The 27,909-nt window shown below is 36.7% G+C and overlaps 2 protein-coding genes across 4 annotated transcripts in view; one reads left to right on the top strand and one right to left on the bottom strand.

Annotated features, from left to right (window-relative positions):
• The window catches only part of CSPP1 (centrosome and spindle pole associated protein 1), a 195,164-nt gene that overhangs the window by 51,862 nt on the left and 115,393 nt on the right, over nt 1-27,909 (top strand). The window lies entirely within an intron of this gene.
• COPS5 (COP9 signalosome subunit 5) lies at nt 11,239-27,604 on the bottom strand. 3 transcript variants are annotated; one of them, XM_067712148.1, is made up of 8 exons: nt 27,316-27,604; nt 24,582-24,816; nt 23,486-23,614; nt 22,753-22,818; nt 22,135-22,220; nt 16,858-16,969; nt 13,172-13,320; nt 11,239-11,478 (listed from the first exon to the last, which is right to left on the bottom strand). In XM_067712148.1, the coding sequence occupies exons 1-8, from the start codon at nt 27,429-27,431 to the stop codon at nt 11,394-11,396; spliced, it is 978 nt and encodes a 325-aa protein (XP_067568249.1). In that variant the 5' UTR covers nt 27,432-27,604; the 3' UTR covers nt 11,239-11,393. The 3 variants fall into 3 exon arrangements, with proteins under 3 accessions (XP_067568249.1, XP_067568248.1, XP_067568250.1); XM_067712147.1 differs by having other exon boundaries at nt 27,122-27,403; XM_067712149.1 differs by lacking the exon at nt 27,316-27,604 and adding an exon at nt 27,114-27,254.

The following is a 27,909-nucleotide window of genomic DNA, read 5'->3' as shown; positions in this document are numbered from 1 at the left end:
GGGTCATAAATGGTGGTGAGGAAGAAAGTGGGGAAAAGAGAAATAGTAAGTTAATAACTATGCCAACTAGTTTGGATGGAAGAGGGAAGCAAAGCTAGTTAAGATATCAGAGAAAGATTTATCAGAGGTGGGATTTGTTCTGAGAAGAACAAATAATAATTCAGTGATTTAGAAACCAGTAAATTAGATTCAGGTACTAGGGAAGGAAAGAATTTAAGAAGAGTACCTAACAGAATAAACAGCTACAGAAGGATATGACAAAGTAAAAGAATGATCAAAACAATATGGTTAAAACACTACAGCACAAATCAGGTGCCCATCTTATCTATTTTAAAGGTCATTCATTTGGGAACAATAGATCCAGCACTATATGCAGGGCCATCCTATTGCTCTGTGTAGCTCTCATTTAACTTGCTGCTAACATTACTTTACTGGAAACATGTTTAGCAATGCCTCATTGAAAACCAGTTGCTCTGTTAATCTTTGTTTTATAACAGTTTCATATGTCATTGTAAAGAGGAGTATGATCTCATTTGTGGTAAAATTATCTACATATTTAAATGTCTGAAAGGATATATGTCTATGTCTATACATGTATAGGTTTAGATGTAGAGCTGTAGATCTATACCTGTATCTATATCCCAAAATATTTAATAGTGGCGGGATTATGACTGTTTATTTTTCCTTCTTTTTTTTTTTTTTTTTTTGCGGTACGCGGGCCTCTCACTGTTGTGGCCTCTCCCGTTGCGGAGCACAGGCTCCGGACGCGCAGGCTCAGCGGCCATGGCTCACGGGCCCAGCCACTCCGCGGCATGTGGGATCTTCCCGGACCAGGGCATGAACCCGTGTCCCCTGCATTGGCAGGCGGACTCTCAACCACTGCGCCACCAGGGAAGCCCTATTTTTCCTTCTTTTTTAGTAATCAGGTTTTTAAGAATGATAACATTGTATTCAGAAAGTTCATTTCGGATTCTGCTGTTTGTAGAATTGAAAATCTCTTTGTGACAGCTAGTTTTTAAAATACTTTAAAACGGTTGAATTGCTAATTAATTTTTTAATGCAACAAGTTTGAGACAGTATTTTCTCATTAAGATGTGAAATATAATTCCTGTCTAGTGACACACAGTGTTAAACAGTCATCTGTGTATTTTCTAATATGGCAGAAATCTGGCAAACTGCAAGAAATACTTGTCTTCAGTGCCACATCTGTAAGTTCAGCATATAATACTCTAAGATTTACACTTTGACAGATGTTGAGAAATTTGTATTTGTTAAAAAAAAATGTGAGGTCTTGAGAATAATTTTAAAAGACACTCTTGGAAGAATATGCTAAAGAGCACATTTTCTGAAGCCTCCAGTAGAGTTTCCAAGTAACTTTAGACAGAAACACATTTTTTATTTAGAATATTGTTCTGTGTATCTTTGTCAATTAGTATGTTTCCTGACTTTCTAGAGTACATACTACACAGAAAACACTTTAATTATTCCTTTCATTGAAAAACCAACAAATTAAAGGGCCCAGATATGTATATCATCACATAACTCCATACAGAAATATCATTTATTGGAGTTAGCTCCTCTTTTTATTTTGACCTTGTAGACTGGTAAATATTAGTAAGTATGGTAGGCAGACTTCCAACATGGTGTCAATGATTTCACCTCTTGGGATTCATGCCCTTGTGTGAACCCCTCCCCTTCAGTGTGGAATAGACTTCGTAACTTGTTCTAAGCAATAGAATAAGGCAAAGTTGATGAGATACCATTTCTGCGATTTGATTACAAAAGATTGTCTTGCTAGCAAACTCTATTGCATTTTTTGGCGTGCACTCTTTGATAGAGCAAGCTGTCACTTAGTAGAGCTCCATGTGGCAAGGAACTGAGGATGGTCTCTAGCCAACAGCTAGTAAGGAACTGAGACTCTCAGTCCAATGAGAAACTAAATGTCAACAACTACTGTTTAAGCTTGGAAGTCAGTCCTTCCCCAGTTGAGCTTTCAGATGTGACCTATTCCACACCTTTATTACAGCCTCATGAGGGACCCTAAAGCAGAGAACTCAAATTCCTGACCCATAAAATCTGTGAAATAATAAATGTGTGTTACTTGAAGCCACTAAGTTTTGGGGTAATTTTTTATGCAATAATAACTAACTAATACAGGGGACAATGGAAAACTTTTTTAAGGAGGGAAATTTTACTTAGAAATTTGGGGCATGATTCCCATTTTCATAGGACCTTCTGAGGGGAAGCTCAGAGGAGAGAAATGAAGGTGATGATAGGAGGTTGTAGCTTAGCTGGAACAAAAGATTTTAAATTAAGTATCCATTTATAAAAGCTCTAAGTTGTAGAGTCTACAAAGGAAGCCTTTTTGTTCAGGAATGAGGCAGTTTCCATCCAAGGCTTGATTACTCTTGATTTCTGTAACCTAGTCATGATCGTTAAATTGAGAGCTTCATGGGTTTTTAATGGCTTGATGTACACAATATGGGCACCAATAATAAATAATTTCTTTAAAACTTAACTTAGTAATTAAATGATTACTTAAACAATTTATGTCATTTATTATATAATGTATTCTATAAATGTAAATGATGATTATATAGGTTTTGTATAAAACAATCCAAGGTATTTCTCATGAGTTCTAGACCTATGCATGCAACCAGCTGCTGGACATTCATTCCACTTGAATATGAATGTCCTAGAGGGAAAAAACCCTGCACCTGTCAAGAACTGAACTCGTTTCTATCCTGCACAAATGTGATCTGCCTCCTCTAGTTCCTGTCTTGCCCACAGTTCCACCCTGCTACTCAGAGTAGAGCCTGAGTACTCTCTCATATACTAGTGCCCCCACGTTGGGTCACATCAAGTCCACTTAATCTCAGAAGCGACTGTCAAATCCAGCAGTCTCTCCGTGCTCCCATCAGTACCTAAGAATGGACATGAAAGGACTTGGACAAGTTCTATTAATTTTTTAAAAGTTCTATTTTAGTACACAAAATTTTCTCAAGTTGTATTTTTAAAGTTCTATTAGATGTGACTGTAAATTAAAGGATCTAGGCTGAAAATCAGTTTCATTACCTGAAAGTAACATTTATGTCTAAATATATTTTAGAGTAAAATTGTTTTCTGAAAAGTATTTTTGTAAACATTGCCACAGATATTCTAATTGATTATTCAGGAATGAAGATTCCTGAAAAATCTGTCGTCAGTAGAGCCTAACACTTTAGTTTGAGTCTTTGAGGAAGCATTTGCAAGAAACGGACTTATATAATTTTGGAAAAAGTTTAGATTAGGTTTCAGGAACAGATCATTACTTATGTTTTAGGGATTTTTTAAAAAATTGTCTTTCGAAACAAGGGTGGGGAACCTCTGTCTTCTAATAGAGATCCAAGACACTGCTTAAGTTTATCAGGCCAATAATAAGTTCAGCAAAAGTTTAATTAGTTGGTGATGGATTGAAGCTAAGAGTGAAACTCAGCTATGTAATACACTACAGTCTTGTATTTTGCAAAACAATTTGTTAAAATCAGTGAAAACATCTTGTATATTTGTATTTAACTGCTCTATTTTTTTGGCTCCTGTGTGTTTTTTGGTTAGCTTGTTTGAAAAGAGTTCCATTCTTTCATGCTTGTTTTTGAAAATGGCTGGTGTTTTTTTTTTACTACTGTGTATAGCCATTTGCATATTTCTGTGGTTGTGATCCTTGATTGAAAAATTAAAAAAAAACTTTTCTCTCTTGTTTTAAATCTGTTAAGAAGTTTGTGAAAAGATTTTCATTTTATCATAATCTTATGGTGAAACAAGTCAGCTTCCCATAAAAAGGGATAAACATTTAATTTTGTTATCCTAAAAACACATATTTTAATGTTTCTTAAAAGCAAATTGAAATGTCCATTGCATTTATTTCTTCATTGAACAGATATTTACCAACTGCCTACCATGTGCCATTGTTCAAGGTGCTGAGGATGTCGAAGGTATTCTGATCAAGTCCCCATCCCTGTGGCACTTACCATCCAGGAAGGGGAGACAGATAGTGAAAAAGTAAACAATTCAATGGTCAAGATGATTTCAGGTTGTGGTACATTCTGTGAAGGAAATAAATAGGATAAAATGACTGTATAACTGGGGTATAGAAGTAAGGAAGAAGGAGGGAAGGAGAGAGGTGTTTTCTTTAGATGAGAGAGACAGGCTAGGCCTCTCTGAAAGCAGAATTTGAGCTGAGACTTGAAGAATGAGCAGCTTAAAGAGCCAGGCCTTTGAGAGCCTGTGAGGAAGTGTTCCAGGCCCGGGAAGCAGCCAGTGTGAGGGCTCGGAGTTGGGAAAGAGCTGGATGAGCATAAGGACCCCAGGACACTGGCTGGAGCAGTGTGGAGGGGGAGAACAGAATGAGAGGAAAGCAGGAAATAGATCAGCCTTTAGGCCACAGTGATAAATTTGGATTTTGGTTTATAGCAGCATTTAGGTCATAAGGCAGAAGGCAAATTTTTCTTTTGTTAGTGAGAAAAATTATATTACATTTAGAGTTTGAAGGAAAGAACAGTGGCCACTTATTATTATAAATTGAAATTCAAAGTCTTGGTTGAAATGTAATGTTCTTTTTTTTTTTTGCGGTTCGCGGGCCTCTCACTGTTGTGGCCTCTCCCGTTGCGGAGCACAGGCTCCAGACGCACAGGCTCAGCGGCCATGGCTCACGGGCCTAGCCACTCCACGGCATGTGGGATCTTCCCGGACCGGGACACGAACCCGTGTCCCCTGCATTGGCAGGCGGACTCTCAACCACTGCGCCACCAGGGAAGCCCTGTTCTTCTTCTTTTTTTTTAATGTAATGTTCTTCTAGTGTGCTATTAATGTGATGAATATAGTATCATCAAAGATGTTCGTAGAAATCTGGTAGCAGGAGCCACCAGAAAATATTATATTAGAAAATAAAATTTCTACTTGTGCTCCCAAATCTCTAATTTAATAGAGCTTTTGTTTCAGTTTTGCTCTTTACTGAAATAGGTAAAACACTTTTTAAATTGAGTTACAGTTGATGTACAGTATTATATAAGTTACAGGTATACAATATAACAAATTTTAAAGGTTATATTCCATTTATAGTTATTATAAAATATTAGCTATATTCCCTGTGTTGTATATCATGTAGCTTATTTTATACATAATAGTTTGTACCTCTTAATCCCCTATCCTTCATTACCCCTTCCCCCTTCCCTCTCCCCACTGGTAACCACTAGTTTGTTCTCTATATCTGTGAGTCTGCTTTTTGTTTTATTCGCTAGTCTGTTGTATTTTTTAGATTTCACATACAAGTGATATCACACAGTATTTCTCTATCTGACTTATTTCTCTTAGCATAACACCCTCCAAGTCCATCCATGTTGTTGCAAATGACAAAGTTTCATTGGTTTTAATGGCTGAGTTGTATTCCATTGTGTGTGTATGTATGTATATATCTAAATATACACATACAAACACCACATCTTCTTTATCCATTCACCTGTTGATTGATAGATAGGTCACTTCCATATTGTATTGCCAATTACATATTGGCAATTGTAAATAATGCCACTATGAACATTGGGGTGCAATTAGTGTTTTTGTTTTTTTCAGATATGTACACAGGAGTGGAATTGCTGGGTTATATAGTAGTTCTGTTTATTTTTTATTTTTTAAATATTTATTTATTTATTTTTGGCTGCGTTGGGTCTTCGTTGCTGTGCGTGGGCTTTCTCTAGTTGTGGCGAGCGGGGGCTACTCTTGGTTGCAGTGTGCGGGCTTCTCATTGTGGTGGCTTCTTTTGTTGCGGAGCATGGGCTCAGTAGTTGTGGCACGTGGGCTCTAGCAGGCTCAGTAGTTGTGGCGCACAGGCTTATCTGCTCCACGGCATGTGGGATCTTCCCGGACCAGGGCTCAAGCCTGCGTCCCCTGCATTGGCAGGCACATTCTTAACCAGTGTACCACCAGGGAAGCCCTGTTTTTTTTAAAAAAATACATTTCAGTTATATCTTTTTAAAAAAATATTTATTTTTATTATTTATTTTCTTTATTTTTTTTGGCTGTGTTGGGTCTTAGTTGTGGCACGCAAGATCTTTGTTGAGGCATGTGGGTTTTCTCTCTGTAGTTGTGGCGTGAGTGCTCCGGGGCATGTGGACCCTGTAGTTTGCAGCATGTGGGCTCTCTCGTTGAGGCGTGCAAGCTCAGAAGTTGTGGTGTGCGGGCTTAGTTGCCCCGTGGCATGTGGGATCCTAGTTCCCCGACCAGGGATTGCAGCCGTGTCCCCTGTATTGGAAGGCAGACTCTTTACCACTGGACCACCGGGGAAGTCCTGGTAGTTCTGTTTTTAGCTTTCTGAGAAATCTCCATACTGTTTTCCACAGTAGGGTAAAGCACTTGTTAATAAACTATTTTTAGATCTTGGGATAACTAGAAGTCCATGGTGTTGATGTCTGCCTAAATAAATTACCATTACAACAGGCCACAGTTCCTTAGTTTTAAGTAATGTAGTGTTTTACCTTGACTATTAAGACCAGTTAGAAAGTTTAAAAATAATCTCCCCTAGAAAGTGGTATTTGTGTATAATTCTCACATCAGTGGCATATCAAGTTAACTTCTCTGAAGGTATAGAACTTTTCAGATGACTGTAATTATTCAACACGGTATGCCCTCATACGTAAGATCATAAATTAGTTTTTTATTTAGTCTAATTTTTGTTACTTTATTTAAGCGCAGAATCTTAATAGCCTCAATTATATTAGAAACACATGCAAGAAATGATAGAAGGATTACATATGAGTTGAAGTAAAAGATTAAAGCTAAATACATACATGTTTTAAAGGACTTATTTAGTGTTGTCAATCATGCAAAGAGTAAATTGAAGTTTATTCAAATAATAAATCGAGCATGGAGTATAAAGTCGAAAATTCTAGGAACAAAAATGAATCATTTAAATAAAACATTTATTTGCAGATGAGCTTGTAGAAACTAAATTTTCAGGAAGGTAAGTAGTTTGTTATGCTTTGTAATGGTAAGCAAATTCATAGTTATATGATAGATATTTATAACCCTCTATAACCTAACATAAAAGTCACAAAGCTCTGTTCTTGACAATGTATTTCTTTATGCATATGCCTCTTAGGTTATGAAAAGTACAACTGTAGTTCATCAAAATGTGCCCCAAGGCACAATACCATTTTACTCAGTCATTAGAAAGTTTAGCATAATTGCCTAGTATAATCCAAAGAAAATATGAGTACTGACATCAGGGACTCTCCAATTTGTTAGGCAATTGTTCCATAATTTTTGGCACCAAGATAATCCACATTTGAAAAAGCAATTAATCATTGGTGTTAGTTATCAAGCTATGATTTTAGCTGTTTCCTCCCAAATTTGACCTGAAATGACAGAGTTCCTTATTTTATTTTTGTAATATTCTGATTTCTGAGATCAAAAGTTTAAATATGCCAGTCTGGTTACAGTTGATCTGAGTTTCGTGTAACTAATTTTCTAAAATAAGTAGATCACAACTTTTTACTTATAAAGATAAATGGTATTTCTTCCAGTAATATTTGGATAAAAGGTTTAGAAATTTTTAGAAACTTACAGACTGATTACCTCAGAACAAATTACTTGAAGTCCTTAAACTAGCACTTGGTCCTAAGAAGGTAAATTTATTTGCTGCGAAAGATATTTGCTGTATTGAAAATTGACCAGAATGAGAGAACACAAAACTAGATTTTTAATTTTCAAATGCAGTGACATAGACACATCAATTATTAAACAGTGAATGAAATAATTACCCCATCGTAATTTGAACATAATCAACTTTTATTTTATATCATATGGATGAGCAAAACCAGAGCCATCATTCCGTGTAGTATATTTTTATATCTTCAAAAAACAAAAAAACACATTGCTCACCCATGTATGTATCTTTGGAGTTTATAGTTAAAACAATCCAGAAATTTAGAAAGAAACCTTGGAAACTCAATAGTCTGTGTTCAGTTCATTTCAGTCAGCTACATGTGGATACAATGCAGACTTAGCAATATAAAAGAACTCTTCTCTGCATGCATGACTTATGCATCTGTACCTCATCACTCATAGAACAGTTTTTGGAAACTCTGAACCTCTGCAGTATGTAGCATTCCAACTCCCAAACAGTTCCTCTGATTCGTTGTAAAGTTACTTATGTTCCTGCTCTTCTGTGTTTATTTTCAAGTGGCTGCATTATAGGGCAGTTTATTATTCTATTATGCAATGCAGTGATTTTTCAAAATCCTGAATACCAGGTAGTCATACTAATTTGTGACAACAATCTTCAGACTTGATCCCTCAAATGGAGCACGTGATGTTTGGTCTCAGAGCCAATTTTCCAAATTCAGAAACAATGGAGCACAAATGGTTTCTCTGCCCCTGTTGGCTCTTTGTTCTTGGCAGTACTACTGATTTCAAAATAACAACTTGTGTGGTGTCTTATTGTTAATCAATAAATAAAATGTGTGAATGACATACTTATATAACTGGACAGTATAACCTAAAAATGATACTAAATGCATAAATTCTCAACAATATATAGCAAAGTTAATGTTGTTGATTTGTTTGGAACTGGGACCTTGAGATATTAAAACAATCTGGAAAAGTTGGAACATCCTTGATTCTGGGATCTCGCTGTACCCTTATCTGGTCCCAATCCCCAACCCATATCCACTGACTTCTCTATCTCTGCTCCAGCCTGTGCTTCTGGCTCATTTTATTACTTGGACATTGGGATTAAGTTTTTGATGATGATTGACATTTCCTGTATATTATCACCATAGAGCTTGAGAAATTATCTCTGAAAAAATTTAAAGCTGAACAAAAACCAGACTTCACTTAGAAAATGGCCTTTTCAGCTCCTGAATAGCTCAAGGCTGTAAGATAACACTTTGCAGGAAAAAGGAATGCCAATTCATGAGTTAGTTTCTGAATGATGGCTGCAAATTGACCCTTGATTTCCTAAAATCTCAGTATTATGAATTAGAGCACTTATATCAAAAGTGATCATGACAATACATTAAAACTTAAAGATATACTTTAAAAATATTTATAAAGGTTCTTGCTTTTAATAAAGTAACTGCATTTACAATAGAATGCAAATACTCTTTTGTGGGGCTATTTTTGCGTGGGCTGGACTGTTAAGCAGAGGGGACGTTGTTGGTTGCTCTGTAGTATCCATTTAGCCTTAGTGTGTAGTAGTCATGAATTTTGGGTGTTACTGACCCCACTCCCAGCTCCAGGAGTTACCCTTAATTGGTCTAAACCAGTCACTATATATATATAATCCTAGGAGTGGGCTCATGACCCAAGTTAGACCAATTAGAGTGAAGTCAGAACCTTACTTTGAAAACCATGAGCAGCTTTTTCCCTGTGACTGGATGGTGTGGTGTACAGCCAATGTGGAGGAATCCAGCTTGAGGTTTAGGTCAACATGTGGAGGGCAGAGCTGTGAGAACCATTACTGGAAGCTTAATCCAACTATGCCTAAGCCAAATAAGTGTTTGGACTCTGAAGTTAGGTGAACCAACAAATTCTCTTTGTTTAAGCAACTGTTTTTTTTTGTCATTACTTGCAACCAAGGCATCATAACCGAAATACTGAGTCCAGTGAAGTTAGGACTGACAAGTTTTCTTTTTCTGGCAATTCCCTGTTGTTAGCATAGGCATTTTCCATCACACCAAGATATCTTAATTGATTAGATCACCAATGTCAAATTAAATGTGGATAACAGTCAAGTCTTGGAATGAAAACTGCTAGTATGTTTTCATGGTAACTTCAATGACTCACTCTTTCATGTCAAAACTTCAATCCTTCAATCATGTCTGTCAGAGAAACCTCAGTGAGCTTGTTATTGTTCCTAATTGAATGGCTCGGTATGAGCTGGTATCACTGAAGGCTGTGGCAGTAAACACAGCTTTTAGCTGCTCACTGGAGGCAGTCATGATTTTTTTTTTAAAAAGGCCTAAAAATGGAGGTGAGGTTGAGCCATCTGAAATTGGGATGCCTGCTTTTATTTAAAGGGATATAAAATGAGACCAAAAACGCTACTATATCATCAACTGTCTGAGAAAGTATTTGGATACTAATGTTAGTTAACTGGCATCCTCATCTTACCAAAGACCCCTCCTTGCTAAATCTAATCAAAAACTTTTAGACTTTGTTTTCCTTGACCTCTGGGCCACATGTGAAGTCACCTCTTGTGGTCTCCCCTTCCTCTGACCATTTTAAATTTGATGTTTGCCATATCTTGGGCCCTCTTCTCAGTCTTTATTTCCACAAAGCATCTCATCTGATCTCATCCAGCCCTCGACCACAGCTTTCTTAACAGAGTGCTCTTAGAAATATCCGTCTAGTACATTTCTGTTGTTTAAAACTCTTTTAACTTCCTATTGCTGTTAGGATAAAGTCCAAAAGGCCCCTGCAGAATCTATACTCATCTTAATGAATAAAGTCATCTCTTGTCTCTCCCCATGTACTACTCAACACTCTCAGATCTAAATGAATCTCAGTTCTTGAAGGTTCTAAGTTCTTGCTCTCTGCCTCAGGCCTTCCACATATCGCTGTACTCTTTGTTTAGAAAGTAATAGCTTCTCTTTAACGCTTTTTCTGGCTAGTCCTCCTATCTTTCAAATTTCAGCTTAACGTCAGGTCACTTGCTTCAGGAGGCCTACCTGGGTAACTCCTCTCTGGGGTAAGTGTTCCTCCTGAGAGTTCCCCAGCACACTTTATTTCTCCCTTCACAGCAGTATACTTAGGTTCTTGTTAACTTAGCCACCACTGGAAGTTCTGTGAGGACAGTGGCCAGGTCTGTCTTGTTCAGAATATCTCGAGAGTAAAACCAGGCCTGGTACAGTAAAGGCACTTGGTGAATATTTGAATGACTAGATACCTGTGCTAGGCTCTGTCTCAAATTTAAGTTATTTGATTTTCAGGAAAATAATTTATGGTGTGACAGTGTTTCACAGGAACATAAAAATGTTACATTAAATTGTATTTTTACTAACAGACTATCAAAAGAAGGTTTAGGCAAATTGAAAAGTGGCTCTGATAATATGCAGTGAAATGCTGCAATCTTTTGACTAATTTATATAGGCAAGACTTTAAAAAACAGAAAGGTTCTAACAATATTTCTTTCTCTCATATTTAAGAACATTAAAGGATACTAGAAAAATAATGTAACCCTCCCACAAAACAATGAAAGAACCATTTTATTTTAAAGAATTTTATTATAGAATGTTAATATTTAGGATACTTCAGAGCACCTTATTCCTCTAATCAGATTTTTGGTAACTGGTTTCAAAGTGTTACTTGAGTATTTTTCTCATACTGGCTTTCAGGCAAAAGTACTACTTAGTGATTTTTTAAGAGATGTTAATTTGATTAAACAGTTTATCCTTAATAACCTGAGACATCAATCCATGGATAGCTTCTATGGTAGTTTTACAGCTGGAAAGAAAAAAACACATCACATAATGTCACAAGAACTGAGAACTATTTCAAACATGCAAATCCCCCCTCCCCCATTTCCATCCTTGCACCCAAATAATGATTTTTGGTCCTATTCATACTCCACAAAATATACTATACCAATTTATAGTTTACTCTTTATAGTATACTATAGTGATTTTTAGCCTTCTGCATGTCTTTTGATCATTTCACTACTTACTAACACCTTCCCAAGAGAATGACAATGTAAAATTTGATATAATTCATAACAGTTAATTTTGTTATTTGTCAGAAGGTTTGGGAAAAGTTCTGTTTTAGAAGGTTACCGAAGTTATTTATAATTTATAATTATAGATTGATTCCAATGTTACATTAAAATCTGCTATTCCTTGTTATTCATTACTTAGAATAATTTTTAAAAATGATTTTAATGAATCTTATGCTTTTTTTCCTGAAATAATCACAAACATCCTTCAAACAATTCAAAGCCAAAGTTAGATTAGTGGGTGAAGGACTTACATTTTAAAATTGATAAAAAGACAAAAACAAAAAAACACAATAAAAACCCACCAAAATTCAGAAGAGATGCAATTCTTGTAAAGTTATTCCCAGAAGGAAAATTTTCTACTTTTGTACTACTACTTTCCTCCTTCCTACTTTTCTTCTTACATAACTACATTCCCACAGTGAAATTTTTGCTTCATAAGAAATCGAGATGTAAATGCAGATAAAATTAGACACTAAAAAATCAGACACATGTAAAGACAGATGAGCAAAATGACATACTCAGAGCAAGTATCAAAAGTAAGACCTAGTGCCAAAGAAAAATGTAATTTTTATCCAGGCTACTACCTCTATACCTTTTAAAAACCCATGGAGAAGAAGGGAATGAGATCATTCTAACCCAAGATGGCTTCTACTCCTAATACACTTTGCACCCTCCCTTCTCTCTTTTCTTTCCTATCAACTAGTCCAGTTTTTCTTAAAATGGATACCAAGGTACTGGTTTACATAGATGTCAACATAGTCTTCCTTTCCTCTCTACCCCTAATTATCACATTAAAATTCAAATTTTTGTGAAAGTAAATGTTATTTAGTAGTCTTCCCAATCCTGTATGCATCTGAAGGACCACATAATTATTTCATGAGTTATCAGAGAACACAGCCCAACTTTGTTCCTAACAAATTCTTGTAGTGAAATATGGGATACTCAATTACTGTATAAAGGATTATTTCAGAAAAATAAGAGAGATACAATCACTTCTCTGATATTTAGGGGTTTAAAACTTTATAAAAATTTGAAATTTGATAAAATTAAATCCTAATTTAATCCTTCAGATGATGATTAGGTTAGAATAGCTGAGGACATCCTTTTGCAAGGTTTTGTTTTTGTTCTTGTTTAAAGATCCAGCAATGGATTGGTTTTCTTTCTTACACTTTCTAGCTGAACCTGGAAAAGGTGACTGCAAGTTTTTCATAACATTACCTAGACCCTTAACAGCCTTTAATGTACCTACTGTCTCCTAAATTTTCAAAGTCAAAACCTGCATTTGAGAACTCTTAAAGGTCCAAATAAATTAATATTCAGGTACAATTGTAAGTTATAAGTTTAACCGTAAGGAATTTGAATCCTGTTATTTGAAAATCTTGAAAGAAAAAAAGTTAGAGGTAGGAATAGATTTGCTTAACTTACCTGTCTCGTGTAGCTTTGGCAAGTTTGTCTTCTGACTTTCGGTCATGTGTTTCTAGACCCAACATGAAACTCCCTCGTCCCAGCTGGGCTTCTGACTGTTCTAATTTTTCAGACAAATCAAAGACCTGACCGGTGGTATAGTCTGCATTCTGTGGGGAAAATGATATTGTGTCAATCTATGATACTAGTCTATCATTAAAAAAGTATGTAAATTTTCTTCCATATAGAACGTTTCATTTACAAATAATTCCACTATGAAATCTAAGTGGATAGTCAGTGAAGGAAGAAGTCAAATTATACTCGCAAAAACTGATTCCAAAGCTCAAGCAGTTCAAGTGTAGAGTTTTTCACCTTTTATAATTTCAAGATTAAATTTGGAATTGTTCTTTTTGACTGCTTAAATCTAATATTTGTTATTATGAGAGGCTTTGAAGTACACAGATCTGAATCCAGGTTCTGGCCTGCTGCAGATTAGCTGGGGGGCCTTGGGAGAACTCCTTTACTTTTCTGTGCCTTCAAGTCTTCTTGTGAAAATGGGGGAGGAAGGTGATAATTTCTATCTTAAAGCTATGTGAAGTGATGTATATAAAGCTCGTAGGACTGTCAATGACACCTGGTGAAGCCTTAATAATTGTTAGCTAATTTTGTTACTTTTTCATGTTGAACTTCCAGAATTAGTATTTATGACAGTATTTTAAAAATTACATTTGTTTTAGCTTTTCTGATTATAAAATTAATAGTTATACAGAAAATGTGGAAAATGTAGAGCAGTATTAAAAAAAAAAAGGAAATACCTCCAATCCCTCCACCTAGCTATAGCCATAGTTATATTTTAGAGTATTGCTGTACACTCACAGGGATACCCACATTTAGTAAGCTGAAATATTATATATGCTGTTACTATTTCATACATTTTAAAAACAAAAAAAATTAATAATTACATATGTATACTTAACTGTAATATTTTTAAAAAACATTTTACTGGAATATCTTTATTTTATTCTATTTGCTCAGTCTGTAAAATAGTGTGTAGGAAATACAGTTCAATCACAAGACATTTAAAAACATTATTTGCGCAAAAAAAAAAAAAAAAAAAATTATTTGCTGTCATCATAGTTACTACAAAGAGCCCTTTAAAATGCTACCAGCTTTCCAATGATTTTACAAACTTATGATATTTTTAAAAAGATGCAATTATATTCTGGATCTAAATGGTTTAGGCCACCAATACATTCTCCCCCACAGATTTGGAGAAAACACTAATATCTGTAGACCATGTCACATTTGGAAGATTTAGCTCAAGCCAATAAAAATGTAGGATGGCAGAAAGAGTTATCCTATTAAAATGAAAAAATAAATCAATTACATTTCAAACACACAGAGAAATAATATAAATCAGAAAATAAATTTTTTCTTGTAGCTTTTAGATTACATGCTTTAGCTGGGGAAAGAGATGAACATATATTTATATATTTTTTCTTAGAATGCTTAGTAATGCAATGTACTAGGTATAAAACTACAAAAAAAACTAAATTAAATATAATTTAACCTTTTCTTGATTATTAATGTCCTCAATATATGCAGTTCTGGAATACAGGGACAGCCACAGGCTGAGTAAACAGGATTGTATGCTTTTTTTTTAAAAATAAATTTATTTATTTTATTTATTTATTTTTGGCTGCATTGGGTCTTTGTTGCTGCCCACGGGCTTTTTTTGTTGCAGCGAGCGGGGGCTACTCTTCATTGCAGTGCGTGGGCTTCTCATTGCAGTGGCTTCTGTTGTTGCAGAGCACGGGTTCTAGGTGTGCGGGCTTCAGTAGCTGTGGCATGCAGGCTCAGTAGTTGTGGCGCACGGGCTTAGTTACTCCGTGGCATGTGGGATCTTCCTGGACCAGGGCTCCAACCCGTGTCCCCTGCATTGGCAGGCGGATTCTTAACTACTGTGCCACCAGGGAAGCCCAGAGCTGTATGCTTTTATACAAAGGTTCAGAAAGCTCCAGTCTTACTGTTTCCTCCCCTTGCCATCATGTGTCACTTCTGGCTGCTATTAGTGTACTTGCCTCTAAGGAAACACCACATATGGGGCATTTAGCCATGCCTGGTACATAGGAAGCATTTAATAAATGTTTGCTATTATGATCACTCTCTTTCCTTCTAATTTGCTATTTCTGACTGTTGAGGATAAGAAATAACGGGGTCTTCCCTGGTGGCGCAGTGGTTGAGAGTCCGCCTGCCCCGGTCCGGGAGGATCCTACATGCCGCGGAGCGGCTGGGCCCATGAGCCATGGCCGCTGAGCCTGCGCGTCCGGAGCCTGTGCTCCGCAACGGGAGGCCACAACAGTGAGAGGCCCGCGTACCGCAAAAAAAAAAAAAAAAAGAAAGAAATAACAGGAAGCTTGTCAGAATTATATTTAAAACCATAGTAAATATGCTCAAGTGAGGTCTTTTCCCATGAATACAATGAATCAAACAAACAATAATTTATTGAGGCTTTACTATATGCCTAGTACTTTGCTAATTACTTTATATATAAAATATTTCATATAATCTCAGTGTACTTAACAATGTGGGTACTATTATCATTAGACTAGAAAAGCTTAGTCACATTACATAATGTTGTGAAGGTCACACACAGCTAGTAAAGTGGCAGAGTTGTTTCTGAACTGAGTTTATTTTATTCCAAATTTTGTGGTTCTAACCACTATGTTATACTGTGCTATATGAAGTAGCTTACTTAAAAAAAAAAAAAAAGTAAAAAATCCAAAACAAAACTGTTCCTTACTAAGCTCTAGATAGAAGTTTGTTAAATAAATATTCTTCTAAATGTTAGATTTTAATGATATATTCACTACTATTTTTTTTTTTTTCTGCTTAGCATCTGCTGCTTTAAGGTAGTGATATTCTGATTTCCTTCTGAGGACATTCTTAGTCCACATGCTCCTGAGAGTTTCTTCTACCCCAGCCCAGCAGTAAAGCACTTGCCCTGGCCCATGAACTCATGGTGTTCATGCCCTTCACCCAGAGCAGGTTTAAGGATGGGCATGTGACCTACAAAACTCCAGACACAATGAGGCTTTGCTTGGGAATATGTGGGGCTATGTGTGTATCTTGGTCTTTTCAGTGTGAAACTGAGAGGCTGGGAGATCTATGCTAATGCTGCCATCTTGGTTTCACATGAAGTCTGAAACTGAAGCCAACTGACTTGAAATCAAAGCTGAGAGAGGAAGACCAAGACCTCATAATATTGTCTGAATGCAAATTTAGGTTGTGCGTGAAGTAAGCCCTACTCCTGCACTTTGCAGTTTACATGATTCTCTTTTTTGTTTAAGCCAGCTTGGTTGGGTCTCCTGTCACTTGTAACCAGAGACCTACCTGACATACACAACAAAAAACAGTATTTGTATTTTTCTCTCTGTAAGTCTGTTCAAGGCAGGGGGAGACCTCACCCTCATCTGGCCACTATATTTGTATATATATTAGGCTTAGTCTCAGTGGTACACAACACAGATCTTGGCTTGGCCTAGTATCACAATCCACCTCTGGTCATATAGAATCTGCCCCCAGGCCTAATTAATATATTGGCCAAGTCAGATATAGCCTTTCCATGAAAAAGAGTTTCAGATATTAAACAACTTACATAGATTGATAAAAAATTCAAACACATTCCTTGCAAGTATAGTACTTACAGTAAGCAAGCTAGAGGAACTCAGCGTATTCACCCAGTATTTATTCCACAAAAGCTCAAGCAATTTGCGATCCAAAGAGGATTTGAAATATGAGACTTCTAAGGCATAATATCTATGAAACAAAAGCACAAATATAGTGAGTGAAAAAAATTCAACCACATCATATAAAGGTTATGGCCAAATTTAAGTGAATTACATTTCATATCCAAATAGTCATATTTTAATTTTTAGTCTAATAGAATAACAGGTAAACACGGTTTCCTTACTCTTTAGGGGTATGGTTTCAAATCTGATAACTAAATAAACATTGTTGTTATATTTCTCCCCTCTGTAGAGCCCAGAAATTCCCAAGAAATTATCAAGAACTAATCAACACTTCTGAATGACATATGTTTATCCATGTCATTGAGTTCATAAATTCCGGCCAATAGCACACAAACTTAATGAACTACCTCTCTAGGGTCAACTATAACTTTTGTTAGGCTTTTAAAAAATATCAAAAATATATAACTGATTCACTTTGCTGTACACCTGAAACTAACACAACATTGTAAATCAACTATACTCCAATAAAAATTAAAAAACAAAAACAAAGGAAAAGCTCCTGAAAATGTCATGTGGACTCCCCATTCCTCCCTTTTTAATCCCCTAATAAGGACCTACTGCTTTTTGGAAAAGCAAACTTTAAGGTAGGTCCTTAAGCCACATAAAAGAATTACTGCTGCTTCCAAAGGTACCTAATTTATAATCACAGATAGCAAGGAAAATTTGGTTAAATGTCTGAAATATATATATATATATATATATAAATTTTTTTTGGCAGTATGCGGGCCTCTCACTGCTGTGGCCTCTCCCGTTGCAGAGCACAGGCTCCGGACACACAGGCTCAGCGGCCATGGCTCACGGGCCCAGCCACTCCACGGCATGTGGGATCTTCTCGGACTGGGGCACGAACCCGTGTCCCCTGCATCGGCAGGCGGACTCTCAACCACTGCGCCACCAGGGAAGCCCTGAAACATATATATTTTTTTAAAGTAATAAATACTTAAATATCACAGGGGCTTCCCTGGTGGCGCAGTGGTTGAGAACCAGCCTGCCGGTGCAGGGGACATGGGTTCGATCCCTGGTCCGGGAAGATCCCACATGCCATGGAGCAACTAAGCCCGTGTGTCACAACTACTGAGCCTGTGCTCTAGAGCCTGAGAGCCACAACTACTGAAGCCCGCATGCCTAGAGCCCGTGCTCTGCAACAAGAGAAGCCACTGCAATGAGACGCCCGCGCACCGCAATGAAGAGTAGCCCCTGCTCGCTGCAACTAGAGAAAGCTTGCGCGCAGCAACAAAGACCCAAGGCAGCCAAAATTAAATAAATAAAATAAATTTATAAAAAATAAATAAAAATAATAAATATCTCATTATGTTCTGTACATCAGTGGATACAAAGAAACACAAGGGACTTGCTTACCTTAAGGAGCTTACCATTTTTATGGGAAATGTGGGGTGAATCCACAAAATGTTAAATATATAATGATATATGTTGAATAACAAGTGGTGCTATGGTGCATATTTAAAATTAATCTGCCAATTGAATGTTAGAGATAATGAGTACTCTTAGTATAGACAGAACTGCCTGAGAAGCCCCAGGGAAAAGGCAGAATTTAGAGTAACCCTTACATGAGTCTATAGTATGGATATGCTGAGAACGAGGAGGTAGTATTAGGCAGAGAGCACTGACTCACAAAAAGGAAAGTCGTGAAGGGAATAATAAATTAATCAGTTTGCCTGGACAGTTTAGCAGGAGCAGAAGAATTATGTGAAGGGAAACCTAGAAAGCTATGTTGGGGTCTAGCTGGCAGAGGACATTACATAAAAGGCTAAGAAATGATCTTCTAGGTACTTGGGACTCATAGAAGTGTTTGAGCAGATCAATGATATAGCCAAAGAGGTGGTTTAGAAAGCTGGCTGTGGTAAGATGTGTTAAAGGAGACAAAATGGAGGCAGGGATACCACAAGGGATGCCACAGCAGCGTGGCAGATGTGAGGAGATAAAGGCTTACACTCAGGTTGGTGGTGTAAAAGATAAGCACACATGGATACGACAAAAAATTCTTGTTCATTCAATTCAGGAGTGAAGAAATAAAAAAAGAGTAAGAATTTAAAGATAATTCTAAGTAAAGGCTTGTTCAAGATTAAGATATCCATGCATATGTGTATATGAAAGGGACATAGCTATAGTGAAATGTGGAAGTGGAATAGTGTATTTCTTGAGCACTTACTATGTCCTGGTGCTTTACATACATTCTCATTTATTCTTTCCTACAACCATACAAGGAGGGATTTATTATTCCCATTCTACAGACGAAGAAACAACTCTAGAGAGTAAAGACCTTGTTCAAAGCCACAGAATTAGAAAGTAGCAGCAAAAGGATATGTTAAGTTATGTCTATTATCAAAACCTCACGGTCTTAATTGTTATATCCAGAGTGTAGACATTTAAGACATTGTTTAAGAAGTGAGGCCCTGGGAGTTGAGGGGGTTAGGTATGGGGAGAGGAGGCAGGGGCTCAAGTGGAAAGGTCAGTTTTAGAAAGGAGGGGTTGTACCTCTGATACTTGAGGGAAAAAGACATGAGAGGATGAGCACAGTAACAGATATTTAGATTTATAAAGGATGGAAAATAAGGGAACTCAAACTTGAGGGTCTAGAATAGACTTTCATGTTTTAAAATATATGGACCACCTTAATGTTATTACTGTTTTAATTCCATAGGTTGATGCAATGAAAATTTTTGGTCTACTATGTAGTGATTAGCTGCAAATCTCAGTAGCAGAGTTGAAAACAAGGAGAATATTCAAAATTATTCGTGGAGCTAAAGCCTCATCTTCTGTATGGGAAGTCAATAATAGATACTGCCTAGAACTGAAAATCAAGAAGTAGCACTATCAGCATGCTGTCTGAAGATACGGGGGTAAATACTTAAACAGAATAACTATAATAGTTTAAGTGACTGCCTCTGGGAGATGCAAAAGGAAATGGTACAAGATTGTTTATTTTATAATAAATTTCAAAGAACCATTTGACTCTTTAAACTATGTGCCTGTATAACACTGATAACATACAAGCTAATTTAAAAAACACTTTGTGTCCTATTTTTACTAAGCCTCTTCAAAGTTAAATATATTTAGTATCTATATTAGATTCTATGTTTAAAACAAACTTTGGATTATGATCTAGAATTTAATGTAGAAAAGAAAAAAAAAGCTCAATATAAACTACAAATAATAGCTCATTGTCAAATAAGTTAGGAAATGGATATATAATGAGCCTGTACAAAACCCCTGCTCTTTCAACTTGGCACTATATTTCATTAATGATTTGAAATAAAAATAAATTAAGCAACTTATTTGCCCTATGAAAAAGTTTACTCTTTATTTAGGAACTGATCCTAAGTAAGAGAGTATCTTTGAATATCCTAGTAATTCCAGGTTCAAAATTCTACGCTTTAGCAGTGCAGGTAGCTAGAATGCAGTAACTCCTCTTTGATAGGCTTATATTTCAGAAAAACAGGAAATGCAGATTTGTTTGGATACAGAAAGCACAGACTCCCGCAGTCTTTTTTTGTTTCAAAAGCTGCTGCTGGTGGTGATAGAAGTAGAGCAGGTATTAAAGGTATAAGCTTTTGATACCACAACTCAATATAAATGAAAAAAATTGTTAACTCTGAAAATTAAAGTATCACGGCAAAGGCGTTTCCATGCTTAGGAGCAATTCTCTCAAACAGGAATGGTTTAAGTTCTTTTCAGTAGAGCAAATTAAGTGATTTAATTCCAAACCTCTCATTGAAAAATAAAACAGAATCCTTTTTTTCCAGAAGTATGTCAGGGATGACTGAAAACCAGATCTATTTAAAAATTAAATTTTAGAAATTCTATAATTTTCTAAGAATTTCTAAACACAAAAATAAGCAGTAGTAGCACATGGGTAGTTAAGGTATTCCTTGAAGTGGGATGGGAGGTATGGACAAAGGGACACTAGTAATCATTTAGGCAACATTTTTCCTTTTTTTTGGGGGGGGTGCCCACCCTTCTATGTGCCATGTCCTATTTTAAATGTTAGGATACAGCAGTGAATTGATTCTACTCTCATGAAGTTCACATTCTAATGAGGTCAGTAACAACGAAACAAAAACATATAAGGTGGTGACAAGTGCTAAGAAGAAAAATAAAGCAGGGAAAGGTAACACCGAGTGACAAGAAGGTGCTAATTTAAATAGGGTGATCAATGAACATTCTCTGTTAAGGTGACCCTTAAACAGACACTGGTTGATTGAAATAGTGAGTCACATGGAAATAAGGAAGGATGCTCCAGGCAGAGGGATCAGCAAGTGCAAAGGCCCTGAGGCAGGAGCCTGCCTAGTACATCTGATAAACCATAATGAGGCCACTATGGCTGGAATGGAGAGAGCAAAGGCTCAGTGACAGGAAATGAGCTCAGAGAGATGGTGGGAGCCAGACTACATAGGGTTGTGTGGTCCATGGTAAGCACTATAGATCTTATTCTTAGTGAGACGGTAAGTTATTCTGAGAAGGAGGAACATGGTCTAACTCACATTTTAATAGAATCTGTCTGGCTGACAAAAGACCTTTAAGGGGTGGGGTAAAGGTCAGAAGGAGGAAGACCACCTAGAAGGCTAGTGCTTTGATTTAAGCTCCAGATGGCTGTGGCTTGGATCAAGGTGATAGTAAGAGAGGTGGTAAGATACATTTAGAAGGTGGAGATGACTGTCTTCACTGGTTTAGCAGTTTAAAAAATTGAGATGTATACAATAATTCACATACCATAAAATTCACTATTTTAAAGGAGTATACAATTAAGTAGTTTTTAGTATGGCTTCTTTAACTTTTGGAGTGAAACTGTTTGGGGAGAATTTTTGCTAAGTGGAAACTGGATACATTGAAGGCTGCAGAAATGCCAGTATCAGGCTGGCCCTGAATACAACTTCTCTCAACTGTTAAATTCATTAACGGGCCAAGTGTCTGGTACATTGATAAAGTGTTTATGTATGTGTGAAAGGTAAATAACATGTTAGATTAAAACAATTATTAATAAAATTCAAACATCATCCTAAATTTGTATATTCTTACTATTATTTTAAAAGATTATGAAATGCATTTCATCTGAACTTTTTTTCTTATCTATAAAATTAGGGGCTTGGTCTGGATGATCTCTAAGGTTTCTTATGATGATTTTGGCATCAGATACATTTTAAAATTACTTACTGTTTGCAGTGTACACCAAAGTCTTCTATTTTATTAAGTGGGATAGTCTGGTACTCAGAAGGTCCTTCATCAGGAGGCTTGTAGCCCTAAACAAAAATGAAGAAAATAGAAGATTTAAACAAAACAAAACAGAGGAAAAACATATTTTCTATGCAGCTTTCTATTTATAGAAACATTAATTTTGGGGAGCCAAATACTCCCCCAAATATTAAGTATGTTGCTTATACCCTCCCTCAACCCCATTTGGTGGCTGAAGGCTGGATTTGGCTTATAGATTCATTTTTCTTGTCCTCAGGTGATACATACTTTTGCTCATATCTATTTCAGATTGCATGGAAGGAAGTAGATGGATTTAACTTGTTTCTCTAGTACCCATCAGAATGCCATGGACATACAAATACTTATTAACAAATGAAGACTGCTTTTGAAATAAAATTAACAATATGCAGCACAAGTGTATTGTCTTTTGCTAAGGGCAATTTGTGGTAGTTTGACTTCTATTTTGTAAATATTGTTAAATTATTTTAGGACAAAATGAGATACCATAACACATTTTTAAAAATAAATCACATATTTAAAATTTAAAAAACTATAGGGACTTATAATTTTTAAAATTACCTTTGGGTATGTCCTAAAGGCTCCAAGATTCACTTTCCCTGCAGATATTGTTCTTGTTGGGTCAATCTACAAGAAAGATATATTTAATATCTGCTGATTATAAAATCACTATATACTTCTATTTGTTTAAACATTATAAGCCTAGAAATACCTATGTACATATAACACTATATGCACACACACACATAATTAAAAATAATCATATAATAGGGAAAAAAATAACCAAATTGAAAAACCATGGAAGTTCAACAGAATGGTTAAGTATAGAAATCTCATCGTTAATTTAGAGATTAGATCTAGTTATTATATTATTTAAGAGTATTAATTGAAGATTTGCTCATCTTTTTCAAGTTTTTTTTTCTTTAATAGATGAACAATTTCTACCTTCCTCATAGTAACCTGGATTGCATCTAAAACACTGAGCAGTGCAAGAGCTGCTCTAGCAATTCCTGATTTAATCAATTCAGTCAACATTGACTGAATGCCTACTATGTGCAGGGAACTGAGATATAGATGCTGTGTATACCCATCATCTTACAGAGTGGGGGAAGAGATGCAGAGAGGTTAAGTAACTTGTTCAAAGTTCCAGCTACAAAGAGGTGGAATTCAGATTCAAGCTTAGGCAGACTGACACCAGAGCCTTGCTCTTTACCACACTGTTTTTATTTCTCTGTATACTTGCTTTAGTAAATCTTCATGAAAATTAATTAAAAGTGGTTGTAAAAATACTTACTACCACGGCTACAAATGGTTCCTGGAACTGCTGATTGAGCATCTGAGTACTAACATCAATCCCAGAAAGCCAGCAGCCATAGCCAGGGTGGCTATGATACCAGCCAATTGCATTTTCAAGGCGGCCGACCTAACAAATGAAGAGGGCAAAAGAGCTTGAAGTTCCTGTTTAATCTTAGAGACACCTGTGATTTGTCTGTTTACATAGTCTTACAGTAAAATAATAGTATTCAGAATAGTTAAAGCATATGCTGCTTTTAAATTTAAAAATATATATATTTTAGATAATACATGCCCAAGGCACAAAATTAATAAGATACCCGTACAATAAGGTTATTCAGTCTCCTTACCACCTCCTTCCCCTCAACCAGTTTCTCAGCCCAGATGTTACTACTGTAGGCAGCTGCTTACATACCTGTCTTCTAGAGCTATTCTTTGCATATAGAATATATAGTCTTTGCATTTATGTAGATTAATAAGAACACACAATGGCATACCACCTACAGTGTTCTACACTTTACTTTTTCACTCAACAAAACATTCTGGGTTTGTTTCATATAAATAAATATATAGATAACTAGTTCTTATTTTTTTTAAAGGCTGGCTAGCAGTTCATTGTATGGATGATTTAATCATCTTGATATCCAGGTACATTTAGGTTGTTTCCAAATTTTTGGTTTTAAATACACACACACACATAATGAATGTGAGAATTGTAAAAAAATTTTTAAATTGAGATATAATCGACACATATTAGTTCAGATGTACAACATAATGATTCGATATATGTACATACTGTGAAATGATCACCACAATAAGTGTAGTTAGTTAACATCCATCACCACACACAGTTACAAATTTTTTTTTCTTGTGATGAGAATTTTTAAGATCTATTCTCCTGAGTGAAAATTTATTTTAAAAAATCCATGCTAATCTCATATACATTATATATAGTTGAGAATAACTTAAAATATAAACTTTAATGTAGTAACTTAAAATATAAACTTTAATGTAGAGAGAACAGTTTTAAATTTAGAAACTCAAAAGTAACTGTGAGACTCTTGCAGTTACCAAATTTTAAGGAACAGCATTTTTACCTGTTTGGCATTTTCTATGTATGCGGCCATGTACTCATATGCAGCAGCCTGAGCATTTACTCGGGTTTCAGTGCCCTCTACAGGCAAAGCAAAACTGTCCATAATGATCATGGTTTCACCATCCACCTTTCCCAGCATCAAGCCCATCACTTCCAAGTTGCCTCCTGATCTGGCATGCATCACCATTTTCAGTAGAGCCAATGCTGAGATTTTGCAGTACTTAAAGTAATGGTGACTACAAAACAAAGGCATGGTGTAATTAACTTTCTTATATAAGTACAATTTCAATACAAGTTTTTGCGGAGATTAACAAATAAGTATTGAAGGAATTTATATTGATGGAATGGGGAGAAAGTGTAGAATGTGGGAAAGAAAAAGGAAGTAGAAAAGGACAGAGTTCTGGAAGGGGGATGGAAATGATAAACATGTCATAATGTGGCAAGTACTTCCCACGGGGGGAAGGGAAAAGTATGAAATAGTTTTAAAATATGCTATTCAAGTAGATAGGAGGGAATTACATGACCAGTTCAATAGACTTTTTCTCCATTACTTTTGGAATCAAAAGTAATGGAGAAAAAAAATCTCGGTTTCTGAATCTGGTTGGATGGCTGTGCTTCATTACTCTTGGGCCTAACCTTCTGGCCTAACACTTAAGAATGTGGGCTCTGACATCCATCTGCCTAGGTTTGCATCCTTGCACTGCCATGTCCTAGCTGTGACCTTGAGACAACCACTTAACATCTGTGCCTGTTTTCATAGAGCTATTGTTAGGAGGAAATGGAGTAAATGAAATAACGTATATAAAGTGCGTATCTTAGTGCCTGACACATACTAAAACTTTTTAAGTGCGGGCTGTTATTAGCATTATTAACCAATCTTTTACAGTACTCTCAAAGAACAGTGTGTTGAAGGTTGTGGCTTCTCTCTGTGGTATTAGCCTCAAAATGCAAAATGTAGCCTTAATATCTTTAATTCTACTATGATGGCTATTTCAGTTTGTCATCTGTGGATGTGACCAAACTACTGTTGAATAAAATTACATTTCAGTCTCACTGATGGAGCTCAAGACAGCTAGGATGAATATAACTAGAGATACAATCACACAGTGAGGCAAGCTGATAGTTTCCAAATATTTAACAGGCTATATCAACCTAAGTGCACAGCCTGTTATAGAAATAGCAGACAACCAGGCAAACTAACCAGTCTGTAAAGAGTGGTCAGTGTCTTTGAGAAGCCTTTTTAAGATGTCTGCCCACAGATTTCAATCACGACTGAAAAATATGGAGACCTGGTCTTGGGAGTCAAGATATGAATTAAAATCTTCGCTCCTCTATCTACTGGGGAAAAAAAGACAGACACAGTTATTGTGCTTCTATTACATACATTCTAGACCTTTTTTTATACATGACCTCATCTAATCTTTATGACATAATTAACCAGGTAGGTCTTATTTCTGTTTTACAGATTAAAAAAATGAAGATAAGTAAATTTTGTAGGGTCAATCAACTAATTAGTGACAGTTGTGAGATTTGATCTTAGGTCTGACTGTTGCTCACTTAAGAGTTCGCTGCCTCAGTGTAATCATGAAATAAGTTATTTACTATATTTGCTTGTTTTCATATATGCAAAAAAGGAATAAAAATACAGTACTGGGTTGTCATGAAGATTTAATGACATGGAAATTCGTAGCTCAATGCTCAGCCCGTAGTAATTACTCAGTAAACGTTGCTGAATCCGAATACTGACAGTTAAAGTTTGCCTTGTAAAAAACTGAGACAGATGAAATATGTTTTTTTTTGTTGACCACTACTTTCCTGTCTATCCATTAGAGAGACTGTGCTCCTTTTACTCTCTCCCTAACAATATCTGCTCTCAGAAAAGGATAAATGCTGTGGGTAAAGAATCCTCTACCTGTCATCACTCCCAGGGACACAGGAGTTTTGCTAAGGGGCTAAGAATCTTAAGGTCTTTTGATATAATTTCTGGCTTATGTGAACTGGTGGAGTAACATTTTGGGAGACTGACCAGAGCCTCGTTGTGTTTCTGAAATAATTACCAGCAACCAAAAAACAATTAGAGATCTAAAAGGTTATAGGCTAGCTTTTAAAGAGATAAAGAAGATAGCTGCAGTCTCCAGCCTGAGATAAAGAAGATAGCTGCAGTCTCCAGCCTGAGATCGGCGGAAGATCCCAACAAAGTATATATCGACACAGGGTTCAAGGCAGAGTGTGGAGCATATTGTGACAATACGGGTGTTAAGAAGTGAAAGCCCAAATCACCGCTTGTCGTTTTCCTCTTCCATTCTCTCAAGGCAAACGGGTAAAAGAGACAGAAAGGGGAATCAACCAAGCCCCAGTGGAGGGTCTTAGGCTCTACTTGCGGGGATAAAAAGGTAAAGCAAAATTTCTCAGACGCTTACTCTTTCTCCTCCCTGCACATGAAAAGACAAGCTCTCTATCCCCTCCAACTCCCACTCCCCCTGGGTCTCTTAGACTCCCGCCACCCCGCCCTCCCCTGCGTTTCGCCAGGGACCTCCTCACTCCTTAGTCCAGGGCTTCGCCGCCAGAATTTCTTGCTGCTGTTTCTTGTCGTATTTGTAGATTTCATCGATACTCTGGGCTTCCTGCATGTTGTTGGCTAATTCCCACGTTTTCTGGGCCATACCACTCCCGGAAGCCGCCATCGCCGAGGAATCGGAGAAGCTGTTGCCTCCACAATCTAGACGCAACTTTACCTCGCTGGGTTTCCGGTTGTGGGCTCCGGGCCCGCCCCAGCACAGGTGCAAACCCACACTAGACTTTCGAGGCCGCCATGACACCTAGCACCGGAGGTGAAGTTGGTACGGACCATTCGGGAATGGCGGGGGTCCTTCGAGAACGCGACGGTATAAACAGCAGTTACGCAATAGTAGAGACAGAGGAATCTTTTTATGGCTGAAATGAGAACGCATGATCTTGGAAAATTGTACGTGTGAATTGGGACAAAAACGGTGATTACGCAGGGAATGGTATAGCCTCCCGCACCGGAAGAAGGGCATGTAACGTTATGCCAGAAACTGGAATTCGTTCGGACTGCGCAGGCTCGGCTTCCGCCATGTTAAAAATGGGTGGATCCTTAAGCTGGGACGGGGGAGAGAAGCATTTTTGTGTGGGTGTATGTACTTTAAACGAAATAAGTTTGTTGAAAGACTTAGAAAAAATAAAGGATGTCTGTGGAAAAACTGACATGTAAGTGGTTCTGAATGCTGGTTTTGAGAGAATAACACGTGAATTACTGCACATGAGTAAAATCCTGAGGGCGCGTGCTGGCCGGGCCCTAGACTTCTCTA

Source organism: Pseudorca crassidens, chromosome 17 (assembly GCF_039906515.1).
Source record: "Pseudorca crassidens isolate mPseCra1 chromosome 17, mPseCra1.hap1, whole genome shotgun sequence".
In the NCBI taxonomy this organism is placed as follows: Eukaryota; Metazoa; Chordata; class Mammalia; order Artiodactyla; family Delphinidae; genus Pseudorca; species Pseudorca crassidens.
Note: the sequence above shows the minus strand (reverse complement) of the source record. Positions and strands in the feature narration are given on the sequence as shown.

Coding starts and splice junctions, on each gene's coding strand:
- COPS5 (XM_067712147.1), bottom strand. CDS start 27,264: ATGGCGGCTTCCGGGAGTGGTATGGCCCAGAAAACGTGGGAATTAGCC. Junction 16,970..22,134: donor TTTGGTGTACACTGCAAACA/GTAAGTAATTTT, acceptor TTTGTTTCATAG/ATATTATGCCTTAGAAGTCT. Junction 11,479..13,171: donor GCCAAAGCTACACGAGACAG/GTAAGTTAAGCA, acceptor TTTTCTTTCCAG/CTGTAAAACTACCATAGAAG.